Raw genomic sequence first — 12,928 nt, 5'->3', positions numbered from 1 at the left:
AGTATCAGTACTATCTCTCACTATTTAGGTTGTGTATTGCATTTTTTTTTAATATATAGAATGTTCTATATTGTCTTAACCTCTTTATTATACCAGAATGTGCCTACTGGATTATACTTGAAGGAGGGAGCAGTAAATACTGGGGTGGGGGGAGAGAGAGAGAGAGGAATGGAATCGATAGAACTGTGTGATAAAAACCAAAATGTAAAAATCTCAATAGTGGTAGGTTGCTTTTGTATTCAGCAGTTTGTAACTTTCCCTTTTGCATAATAGGTTTCAGAAATATTCCAAAGGCTCTGTGAAGATACCAGGACCTGGTTTCGTCAAGTTTTGACAAAACCTTTGCTAGAAAGTTGTTCATATTCCTCTTCAGTTACATTCACATTTTCAGCAGAACTTGAGGTTTGTATTTTGCAACTACAGCTATCCAAATCTTTGTCAGTACGCAGTGTTTTTTTCCTTTTAACTCAATGAGTTTTTTTTAGCAGCTGCCCTTACTTCCTTCTCATACCTATGTGCTCCTTCTGACATGTTAAGAAATGTCAGAGAGTTTATTGTTTGATAGCTTAAGATCTGTGGTTTCTGTCACACCATAGATACAAGGTTTACCCATCCAAAGTTGGTTCCAGAGAGCCCACCCTAGAGTACTGTTGCTCAGATGCAAATCATCGAAGCCATGCAGAGAGAGAGAGAGATAGTGGAGTGCCACTCATTTCCAAACTGGGAATATATCCAAGTTAGTTTGGTGGCTCCTCTACATAGAGCAGGGGACTGCCAAGCTTCTCCTTAGTCCAGCACTTGAACCCAGCAGTTGCATTGTGTTCTAAGAGAGAGATTCTGTACTTCATAGTGACTGAGTGCTTTATTGGTGTGCAAAAATGACCAGTCATAGCCCCTAGCCTAATTATAAAAATGGTGGGAGGAAGAAGAAGAAAAAGAGTTTGGATTTGATATCCCACTTTATCACTACCCGAAGGAGTCTCAAAGCAGCTAACATTCTCCTTTCCCTTCCAACAAACACTGTGAGGTGAGTGGGGCTGAGAGACTTCAAAGAAGTGTGACTAGCCCAAGGTCACCCAGCAGCTGCATGTGGAGGAGCGGAGACGCGAACCCGGTTCACCAGATTACGAGTCCACCGCTCTTAACCACTACAGAAAGTTTGTGTGTGAGAGAGAGAGAAAAAGAGAGGTGGGATCTTAACGTATTCTCTCTTAGAGGTCACAGATTAGGAGTATATGCTCAGTAGAAGAAAGCATAGAGGAGTAGGCATGTTAGCCAAGGACTGATGTACATGCCTCGTCCCAGCTTTTTAAGAAAGCCTGAGTAGGTTTCCCCCAGAGGCTCGCCAAACACTGTGAGGCAAAGGTGGGACAGTTGCTTGCCAGTTTATTTGACAACAGCCCATTACAGTTCCATTTCTGCCAGGTAATCCCAGTTGCAAGTCAGTAAGCATCAAGGAAAGGTGTAGTCCTCCTTTTGCATGTAGTCTTGAAATGGGCCTCTACCAGGTAAGTTGGCAGGTGAAGGAAGGTGAGGCTGGCATCTACAAGTCTGCCACTGCCAGGAGCCCATGGGGTAAGTTGGCAGCCCTAGTGGATCCTGCAGAGGCCTCACAAAATGACCCCTCTCTTGTCAGATGCTGATGTCGCTGATGGGGATCTGGTCACTTATTTTTTGCCACTTTTTTAAAGCTCCTGTGAAGCATGCAACCTGTCTTCTAAAGATGCAGGCATTATCCCTGTCGTCTTCATCATTCCGTTTTTTGTATTTCTCACCTACTGGGAAAGGGTAGGGGATTGTTGTCGCATGCTGTTCTTCTGCCAAGAAGAAAAGAGGGCCTTGGCCAGGGAGAACCAAGGGCCTATAAATACAACCCCCTTCTGCTCTTAATTTGGGTTAATTTAACTGAATAATAATTTTCTTTCTTAGGCTTGGGATCATTTTTTGAAAATAGACTTTGCTAATACAACTTTCACAGAAGAGTGGAAGAAAACTTTAATCACAGATATGGAAGGCAGAATCAAAAAGGTACTGAGATGAATGGATTATATTGTATCATATGAAATGGAAACTACCTACATTCAATCTAAATCGGGTGGGAAACCTTTTCCCCATGGCTACTTTTCAGCAGTGAGCAGTGCCAAATATGTGTGGCCAGAGCTGAAAGTGGGCATGGCCAGCCCCACAATATTACACACCACCTTTTCCTGATGGACTCTAGAGCCAGGTAGCCTGTGTAAAATTATGGCATACCAGCCTAGACAGGAAGTGTCTCAATTAAATTGCATGTCAGTTCCTCCTCCTAGGCAGTCTTGTTTCAGGAGATGTCTGCTGTCACTCCATGTCACTTTCATATTGAGGAAAGATCTTTTCCTTAACAGAGTTGGGAAGCTTGACCAGCAGGGACAAGCAGAGAGTAACTTAAGTTCCAGTTACAATCCCTTGCCGATCCTCATCTTTTGCTGATCCCCATCTTTTTTTTCTGGGTCAACACCTGGCCTTACAAAGGCAAATGGATAGGGAAAAGCAGTCTTATCAAGCCAACCAGGCCACAGCTCTGGCCCAGATCTCATTAATGAAAGCAGCCTTAGTGAAGAAGAGGCCTCTCCCATTCCTCCCAGTACCCCAGTTCTGCATATCAGGAGACCCCACCTTGGGTCATCAGAGAGAGATCTCCCTGCTCACAGAGACACTCCAGGCCCTTTACTCCCTTCCCCTATGAACCACTGATGCCAAATGCAATGTTGGGTAGCGGCAATGCAGTTCCTTATCAGATAATGACTCAGAGCCCAAGCAAGAGCAGCTGCTGTGGAAACAGAATTGTATGTCCCTTGATCTCTTTAGTCCCTGTCTCAGCTGAACTTACGTTCCACTCCTGGAGCAGCTACCTCTTAAAGTGCAACTATTCCTCCCATCCACCAAGGTGACACAAAAATCTGTTTTGTCATTACTTAAAAAGTCTCACCTTTTTGCAATGGACAGTGCCACTTATCAGTAACAAAAATCCTCCAGTTATGCTAATCCACAGTACAGTACAGACTGGAGGATCATCAGGAAGTTTTTAAAGTCTGATGTTTTATTATGTTTTTATGTGTTGGAAACTGCCCAGAGTGGCTGGGGCAACCCAGCCAGATGCGCAGGGTTTAAATAATAAAATTATCATTAGTTACTATTACTAGAAAAATATATTTGCTTTGTTTTATTGTCCTAAATTACTTTACCTCCATGTTTTCCTTATCTGATAATCTTAATTAACTGGAACCAGGTAGAATGTTTTGTTTTTCTTTTTGCTCTTCCTTGATAGGAATCTGCTGTTAAACAGATTAAAGCCTTCTGCTGTTGCCATGAGGAAATGGAACAATTTGACCCTATGATTAGCAAAGCTTTTGAAAACTGTGCCATAGACTCTATAAAATTAGCATACCAGGTACTATATCTAAAATCTTCTGAATCCTACACTTATTTTCCAAGTACTGTTACTTTGTTGAAATTATGCTACATGTGTCTGACTGTGGGAGTAAGCAATAATGGGTTTGTGATTCAATGCCACAGGTAAATCCAGCTTGACTTCCTGGATTGCCAATCAAGGCAGGCTGACAAATCATGTAACTGGGAGCCATTTTTTTGTGGGTAATCCCTGCTCAGTGACAATCCTAGGATTACAAAGTCATTCCTCAACTGTATTTTTGTCTCATCAAATTTAAATCGATTTCTATTGCCATATAATTTACCCTTTGGGAAAGGACAGCAAATTATCTGGCAAATCTCACAATGAGCAGATCTGTGAAAGCAAGTTCCTTTTGGAATCTGTTGGATTGGGCTGCATTATGAATAGTAAACTTTTTAAAATGATGTAGCAAATTTGTGAAAATAAAATGACAGACTCATCGCTATCTAATGCTGCCAGGTCTGGCCTGCCCGTGAGGCAAGGTGAGGCACTTGCCTTAGTGACAGGCTCTGAATACCTGGAGAAGGTGTTTGCCTTCTCCAGGTATCCAGAACATTTGCATTGCCTCTAGCGGCAAAACATCCAGGGCCCTGAACCCTCTACATATTTTGCGTCTTATGTAGGAACAGACTAATCTCCTTGAACTGATATCTCATTACAATTTGAGCAAGCTGGGTAAACTTGTATCTGCTGCCATCATAAAATCATGGCCAACTGATGTAGCAGGGAAGCCTATAAGAGATTTGGAAGGCGTGCTGAATCATCTGCTTGTTTGGTCAGACATCAAGCATCTTTTCATCTTCAATGGTAAGTGCAGCTATCATTTAATGGGTAAAGTTCTGGGAGCAGGTGGGAAATATCTTATTATTGAAAGGAGCACAGAGGGTTATTTAATATCAAAACAGAGTTGGATAGGAGGAGAATTAGTATTGGACACTGTAGAAAGGAAAAGTCAGTTAAGGTTTAGTAACTGGTAGAGGATTTATGCTGAAACACAAATATTGTGTGTATTGGAAGAGTATGATGTTGCAGGCTATTGCAATTCTTTTATGTTTTATTTCTTCTGACGAATAATGGGTCACGGTTGTTGTAAGGAGGGCAGCAAACTTTCAAACTGTGTGTAGAACAGAGAGAAGTAAGGAAACCTAAAGGGGTCACCTTGCTTCCAGCTGTCATGGGGGATGAAGTTATTTTAGCACCTAAGGACAAAGGTTGTTTGCTTGTTTTTAAAATACCTGACTGATCTAACAGGTGTGGTTGGAAACATTCTGGACCAACTTACTGAAGAAGCCCAAGAGCTAATGGCCAGCGCTGACTCTGTATATACAAAGGTTTCTGATGAACTCATGACAGGCCATATCCTAGTTAAACATTTAGAGCTGGTTTTAAAGCACAAGAAGCAGTTTCTGTCCATTTGGGAATTAAGTAAGTGTGTTTATCTGTATATATAAATGGGAGAGATGGGTAAAATATAGAACCGAAGTCCAGTTAAGAAATGCTAATAAATGTTACTCAATTAAAGCATATCCATTTAATGTCAATTTGAATTTGCATATCATTTTAAAATTGCATTTCTGAAGCAAATATAGTGGCTTTGTGTTTAGTTGACACATGTATTGTAGCTGTCATTTGCCAAATTCACATTTCGTAGTTAGCCAAACTATGGCTCACCAGGACCATGTGAATTTGTGAATTAGGAGTTTGCAGCCTGTTCTATTTTACTTCCATTCCATGCTGTGCTAAACTAAGGTTTGGTTTAGTGTATTGCCTGAGCCCAGGATTATGGTTAAGCTCCTCCTCATTACAGACTGTAGCCAGTGTTCGTTCCATTCTCCAATAGCCCACACATTTGCAGAGTCCCAGTAAGTCATGGCTTAGCATGACATGCAAACTAGGTTCACATACAGTTAGCATGCCTATTTTGTGTGAAAGATGGGAGAATATTTCTTTTAAGATAGTGATTGCTATTTGTAGCCTTTTATAAGGATGGGGTGGGATTCAGCTAATGAGCGCTACCAGTGGAGGCCTTCTCAAGGACTTCCCCTAGCACTGTGGACCTTTTTTCACATGTTCCTTCTCCTGTGTCTCCATGGTCCACTCCCCTCCCCCCCCCAAATAATTGGCTCAGTGGGTTGGGAGAACCCTTGGAACAGCATGCAAAGAAAGGAGAGGGCATATTGCTCCATCAGACAAGCAGAAATGCTTACACTGACAGAGCAATCTGCTTACCACTGTGTTGTGTTACTCCTGCTGTATTAAAGATATTCCTTCTTAAGAATGAGTGTGCCCTTTGGTTGATCTTTGTTTTATCCAGTCGTGGGATAGGAGACAAGGGAAGCACTTAAGCCTCATTTGGGCTCAGAGTGGCTTGTGCATGTAATGCTAAATCACATTTAGTGATATTTGCGCACCAGCTGTTGAGAAGCAGAGTTCTGGAATGCCCTTGAGCTTATTTGGGAGATAGTGAGTCCAAGTTTTGTAAAAGGAAAGAAAATAGGGATTTTGTGCAAGTGATTGTAATTGGCAATTTTCATTTCAGGGCCCAAGCATATTTCACTGTTTGATGAAAAAGAGCACAGATCAAAACTAGAAGGAATACTTGACTTGAGGCTGCAAGAACTACTGTGTGTCAAGAGGGAGAAAAACTGTTTGGAATCCTTCTTGAACATGTGCAGGAAAGTGCAAGAGTATATAAAAGGTATTTTTAAAGGGGGAGGGTAATTTTAAAACTCTGGCTCTGTTAGTTTTCCTTTGCAAAGATTGTTAAAGATTGGGAGTGGAAATAAACCGGGGAATGAGAATGTCCCAGAACTCTCCAACATCAGAAAAGCAGATTGATCCAAGTAGAACAATTGGGTAGAAATTGCAAATTGTTCATTTTTTAAACAAACGTCACAGTCTGGTGTTTGATGCTGCAGTGTGAACCATTGTATAGCAAAGATAAGACCACTGAAGTTTTTTTGTGTGTGTGTGTCCAAGTTCTGATTTTCTTTTTACTTTCAGTGGATATTGCTGAAATAGAGCAGAAGCACAGTGAAAACCTGGCCTCAAAAGCATTGGACGATGTTGTGAATGTGAGAGACATTTCCCAGAGTGCTGATAAAATTGAGACATATTACCACCTGAGTCCAGCCCTGAAGAAGATAGCGGAAATTGTGAATAACTTTAAAGAGAGTGACGTCTTCCAGTACTGCTGGGAGTGGGCAGCCAAAAAACTTGTTGTTGATGAAGATATTGCTGCTCTGGATCTTGATGAAGTGCCTCCCTCTCTTTTTGATCCTTGTTACCATGAATTCGTGAGGCTGTATAACAGTCTGAAATCTGGAGAGCTCATGTTTTCTGAAGTAGACATACTCTTCAGAGATTTTACTAACCGTTACGAGGATCTGAAAAAGGATTTTCAGGTTATGTGCAATCTACAGCGTCAAGATGGTGGAGAATGGATAGATGAGCGGATTCAACAAATCCAGCAATATCATGAATTGCATTTGGCCATGGACTCTGCTAAGGTTATCGACAAGGTCAGGGAAGGTTTGAATCTCTCTGGTGACTTCAGAGTCCTGCAACAGTTACTTAACTTTGTAAGTATATTTCTTTGAAACCACAGTTTGAGAGCTTATCCAGTAAACTTAGGTAGCTTCATTCTGTTCAAAAGTTGATAGTGTGCACTTTTCATTTGGGTCTATACGTTATCGCAGGAACACAAAATGTGGATTACATATAGAGTTGTTTAGTACTTTGGCTTTTTGGATCTCTTTAATTTCTTTAGCATGGTTTTTCTGCACTGAAGACGAGAGGGTTTTTTGTTTTTTGTAATTACACCCCATTTGTGAATTGCTTTCCCCAAGGATGTCCAGCCATTAGGTCCCCCCCCCCCCCCAGTTCCTAGCTACTTAATACTGTCAGGCATTTGGTTTATAGAATTTTATAATCACATTAAAGAGGCAATTGTATGGGTTGGATTCAGTGTAGCTGCTTGCAAGACAGAACAATCCTCTCTCCTCCTACTGTGTACTTTATAAAATGCAGGGGCACATAGGAAGAGGAGAGGGGAAAGTCCTTTTGCATTGGTGGAACTTTTTCTCACTTCCCCTAGCACGCCAACTTAGTTGAACCTCCCTATACTGTGTTTATATTCCGTACTACAGAACCATCTACACGCAATATGCAATTTAGAGGATATGCACACCACTGTAAGACACGTATAACTTATGGCTCAATTTGCCATGTGGATATTGTGTAACTGGAGAAAGCAAAACAAAAAAATAAACTTTTAAGGACATTTTGACGGGCAGAAAAATAATCTCTATGCTACTAAATAGTCTATCTATGCTACTTAATATAGTTTTGGGAGTCAGGTGTGTCCTGATGAGTATTCATCCATGTGGTATCTACTGAGTAGTGGGTCAAGATGTGTAGCAACCAGTGCAATCAGGATATCAAAGGGCAGATAAAACTAGCTACTTACCTCATGCTAACAGTTTGCAAATTTAACTGCATGTGCTGTTCATTTGCCATATCTAGTCAAGTTTAGCTCACTTGCATCCCCACAAAGAGTCAGAAGTAGTAAGGGTGTGGTGATATTGAAATCATAGCCATTGTGGGCAGCTTGGGAGGAAAGGGTTGGCTATAAATCTAACGGAATAAAAGATGTGCCCAGGTGCTACAGGCTTTCATCTTACCTACATGGCTTTCACAAACTCTGCATTAGAGTTACAGGAGGCTGCTATGTCATAAGGCCACTTGCCATCTAGTCTATACTCTGAGCAGCATCTCCAAAATGTTTCATCATGGGATGGCACGTTACCATAGTTTTTTCCCCCCTTGTAAAGACAAGGGGATTCCAGTTCCTGGGAGATTTTCCTTTCACTTTGTATAGAATCTGTAATATTTGCAGCATTCAACAAATTTCTCTCTATAAAGCAGCCTAACTCATTGTTTTCCGAAAGGGAAAAATATATATAAATAAATGTTCCCCTGCTGCATGGATGCCATGGTAATATCTGATTCAATTTCCGATGTAGATATTGTGGTTCCACTGGTTTGGACAGCTAAACATGGCTTCTGTCTGATTTTATGATTTTATTCATTTTCCTTTCTGCCCCCCCCAAAAGCCTTCACAAGCAAACAAAAGCCTTAGTTGCGGTCAGTGGGGCAGCAGCAGTAGGGTGACCCTGATCCCTTGCCATTGGAACACTGAGTGCAGCTGCAGGTTCCTGAGAGGGGCGAGGTGTGGGGAGCCATTCCGGTGTTCCTAGAAGGAATCATGTCTGAAACAATCCATGATGCTTCCTCTTGAAACCCAGCACCATGGGGCTGAAAAATGGGAGATGGAAATCAAGGGAAAGGTTTTGCACATCCTTAATGTGCAGTCCAATCCTATTATTCCCTTTTCAGGTACAGAAATTCCAGTTTCAGGAAGAGAAGCTCTCCTCCATGAGTACTGAATTGATGCGTGTAAAAAAATGGCTGCAAGACATAACTGAACCACGTCGTAGGTGCCTCGAGGAGCTGGCACTCAGGAGGGATTTTGTCAGCTGGGTCAAAGAATCCCTGGAAGGTAGAACAGATGTGCACCTGCCATTCTTGTTTCTAAAAGTCTACAAAGTTACTTGGACATATGATGTACACTTGTACACTGTTATATTATGTACAGTGGTACCTCTGGTTATGTACTTAATTCGTTCTGGAGGTCCGTTCTTAACCTGAAACTGTTCTTAACCTGAAGCACCACTTTAGCTAATGGGGCCTCCTGCCGCTGCCGCGCCGCCGGAGCACAATTTCTGTTCTCATCATGAAGCAAAGTTCTTAACCCGAGGTACTGTTTCTGGGTTAGCGGAGTCTGTAACCTGAAGCGTATGTAACCTGAAGCATATGTAACCCGAGGTACCACTGTATAGGTGTATTATATGATTATTTCCTCATTTTGTTTTCTGTACAAGCTGGCACCTGCAAGATGTCTCAGTGCAGGAGGGACCCCAAAATGGGATGTTGTATTGTCCATTTCTCAGCCACCGACTCCTTTCTCATTCCCTTGTCTCATGCTTCCTGTTTTTCTCCCTTAAATTTCTTATTTCCTTAGTGGGGAACACATAGCTCTACACTCAAGACACATATGCATGTGCACACAAACTTAAATGTTGGCCGCGCATAGGAAGGAGGATCTCTTTCCACTTCATGTCTCCATCATCTTTTTATTTGTACAGGCAGCCTTATCTTTAAATGAGACATGCACATGGTTGAGAGAAGCAATCATTTCAGCAAGAAAAATTATTGAACTAACAACACTTTCCATAGCAAATTATTTTCATAGTTTTTACTTGGACAGAGTGGTTTTAAGAATGGATCCATCATATATTCCCAAAGTGAATTATTTTTTGCATAGGTAACAACTTTTTTTGTCCTTCTCCCTCACATCCGTTGGAAAAAGCATAGCTTTCCTTGGACGTATGGAGAGCACTGAAAATGCATTTCTGTGTTACAGGTTTTGTTCTGTTAATGAACTCCTTATTTTATTATTTTTCATCCTAACACACTAAGGAAGGTGCCCAGTTCCACTTTAGCAAGGTTGATGTATTATGCTAGCTTATGAACCCCTCAAAATTCCTGTTTGAAAAATCACATTTCAGTGCATTCAGGGTGGCTGTGACTATGGCAGCTTCCTCAGCAAATGTACCTCTTTATGGAGTGTGTGGGGAAGCCGCATGGGCAACTTCAACAATGTTTATGAGGCATCATAAGATTGGTAAATATGCTTTTCATGAGGTGGCTTTTCATGAGGTGGCTTTTGGGAGGCAAATCCTCCAGCAGGTTCGTTAAGGGGAAGTCATAGAATAGAGAGCCCACCCAATTGAGATCTTACCTTTATTCAATCCAACCATGTCACCTTTGGAAGGAACAATTGTTCTCCTCTGAAGGGTGCATCTCAGAAGTGTTGAACACTTGGCATGGGCCCACCCTACGATCTAGCTTCCTTATATAGGTTTAGAGAGTGCATCAAGGTTTTCCCAGTAGGTCTCCATGAAGCAGACTAATGTTTGGGGGGCATGGCCAATGGACAAAGAGCAAGATGCATTTCCTGTTTTTAATTTGAGAGGGCAGCATAGCCCACAATGTCATGTTTTTCAGAACCTCTGAGAAACACCTTTCAGATTATCACAATAGTTCTTTTGCCTCCTTGTGGTTTACTCCACTTCACAACTTCACATAAAAAGCAAAGGAAGCAAACATAAGTAATGCAGGCTTTGTGTCAAGCACTGAATAAAGATGTAGGTCCTGGTAGAAAGACATGGAGTACTTCCAGGGGCGGTACTTATAGACAGTAAACTTTGGGGTGTCTTTCAATTTGTTTTTTTGCCTTAGATAAGAATGAGCTGAAGGTATTTGTGGACTTAGCTTCTATCTCTGCGGGAGAGAATGACATGGATGTGGATCGTGTGGCTTGTTTCCATGATGCTGTCCTTGGCTACTCCTCCCTGTTGTATGACTTGAAACGGGAATCGGGATTTGGGGAGCTCATGAAGTGCTTGAGGAAACTTTGGAAAGCCCTGGAGAGTGACAACAACCTTCCAAAGAAACTGGTAATTCCTGCAGTTGGACCTTTGTTCATCTGTGTATATCTGCTCTTATTAAGCTGTGTATTTTATAAAGATACTGCATCCAGTGTGAGTTCAAAGGTAAAGGGACCCCTGATCATTAAGTCCAGTCGCAGGCGACTCTGGGGTTGTGGCGCTCATCTCACTTTACTGGCTGAGGGGGCCAGCGTTTGTCCGCAGACAGCTTCCGTGTCATGTGCCAGCATGACTAAGCTGCTTCTGGTGAAATGAGCAGTGCATGGAAATGCCGTTTACCTTCCCACTGGAGTGGTACCTATTTATCTACTTGCACTTTGACGTGCTTTCGAACTGCTAGGTTGGCAGGAGCAGGGACCGAGCAATGGGAACTCACCCCGTCGTGGGGATTCGAACCGCTGACCTTCTGATCGGCAAGCCCTAGGCTCTGTGGTTTAGACCACAGTGCAACCTGCATCCAGGTGTGAGTTTACTGTAGATATATTGAAGGGTAGAAAATTATTGGTGTGGAGATTGAGATTTTGTAGGGATATCCACCTTGTAGCTACTTAAACCTACATTCTGCAGAGTAGTGTGTGCTTTGTATGTGAATATAATTTATGCCTGTGCTCTATTCTACCGCATACACTGCAGTTTTGTGCATCATACCAGCTGATGGGTTCAGTAGCTACTTTTAATTTCATGAAATATCTCTGGGCTTCACAGCATGGAATAGCGGAACAGAAATCTTCCAGATTCAAATAATCATGTCCTTGAGTGAGGATTGTCATTTAGCAACACACCATGCTCCCTTGTCATCTATGGCTATGCTATTATCAGCATATGATTTGTTTTGGGATAAAGTATGGGACTAATTTAGAGTATATCTTCTTCCTAAACCCTACAGCGTGATTCTGCAAGATACTTGGAATGGCTAAAAACAATAAAAGAGAGTCATGGTTCTGTGGAACTGTCATCTATATCACTGGCAACTAAAATCAATAGCAAGGGAATCTACCGAATTAGGGCGCCAGCAGAAGGCCGGAAGGTGAGACCATGCTTGTAGTATATTGTCCCAGTTTTTGTAACCTTTCTCCTTGTCTCTCAGTAGCTATTTTTTCTGTACACCACACCCAACAAACAGCTTGCTGTAAAGTGAATGATATAACTCTTTCTAAGTGTCTCTTTCAATAAATTGCTTCCTTTATCATTTCCTGGTGCCTCTCTGTTGCAACACCATTAAGTCGATCAGGGATTTCCTCCCATAGTGTTCATGAGTGTGAACTTGAGAATTCGCTATCACAGAGCTATTTTCTGTTGGTGGCATTTGCCACAACTTTTTACTGCCATCCTTCCAAAGACATTGCCCTCATAATTTGGTGCAACCCTCTCAGTATTTAGCATAAACCTATTTACCGCTGACAACTGCTATCTCTACATATAGTAGGGGGGGACCTTGTATGACATCATAAGGAAGTAAAGCAATGATTAAATTTATTTCTAGGTTTCTCTGGATACTGTCCTGTGCCTGACTATCTCAGAAAGTCACGGTGGCCAAGAAGAGGAACGGCAGTACTCCCTAGAAGAACTCCGAGAATTGATGAATAAGCTGATGCTGATGTCAGGCAAGGTAGAACAAGGTGCAGAAGTAGAGAAGTTTTCTGAGGTCAGTTTCCAGGCACAATTTCCTGTTTGTATTTTGAAACTCATATTGTCCTTTGAGGGATATGTGGTGGGGGACAAGAGTAATGGGGTTCTTCCTTCAGTCATGCTGCATTTCTGTGTCCATTGAGAGATTGTAGAGATTTCAGAAAGTGTTTTTTCCGTGAGATGTAAAATATAATTTGAAACTTCACAGAAATTTGCATCGCATTGAATTGTGATGATTTGTTGCTGATTAGGATGTTCCTTTGGAATTGAATGGCTCCAT

General features: G+C 41.8%; 2 protein-coding genes across 2 annotated transcripts in view; one reads left to right on the top strand and one right to left on the bottom strand.

Moving 5' to 3' along the window:
• LOC307209943 (uncharacterized protein) overlaps positions 1–12,928 on the bottom strand; it is a 501,253-nt gene that overhangs the window by 207,322 nt on the left and 281,003 nt on the right. The window lies entirely within an intron of this gene.
• The window catches only part of LOC307210116 (E3 ubiquitin-protein ligase RNF213-like), a 91,238-nt gene that overhangs the window by 30,319 nt on the left and 47,991 nt on the right, over positions 1–12,928 (top strand). The window contains exons 15-25 of the mRNA XM_079965738.1: positions 274–402; positions 1,930–2,028; positions 3,305–3,427; positions 4,072–4,255; positions 4,700–4,873; positions 5,988–6,146; positions 6,452–7,029; positions 8,846–9,008; positions 10,811–11,028; positions 11,906–12,046; positions 12,503–12,664. Coding sequence (XP_079821864.1) covers positions 274–402; positions 1,930–2,028; positions 3,305–3,427; positions 4,072–4,255; positions 4,700–4,873; positions 5,988–6,146; positions 6,452–7,029; positions 8,846–9,008; positions 10,811–11,028; positions 11,906–12,046; positions 12,503–12,664 — 2,130 coding nt within the window. The remainder of the gene's footprint in view (positions 1–273; positions 403–1,929; positions 2,029–3,304; positions 3,428–4,071; positions 4,256–4,699; positions 4,874–5,987; positions 6,147–6,451; positions 7,030–8,845; positions 9,009–10,810; positions 11,029–11,905; positions 12,047–12,502; positions 12,665–12,928) is intronic.

This window comes from Podarcis cretensis (assembly GCF_951804945.1).
Source record: "Podarcis cretensis genome assembly, chromosome: 2".
Classification (NCBI taxonomy): Eukaryota; Metazoa; Chordata; class Lepidosauria; order Squamata; family Lacertidae; genus Podarcis; species Podarcis cretensis.
Note: the sequence above shows the minus strand (reverse complement) of the source record. Positions and strands in the feature narration are given on the sequence as shown.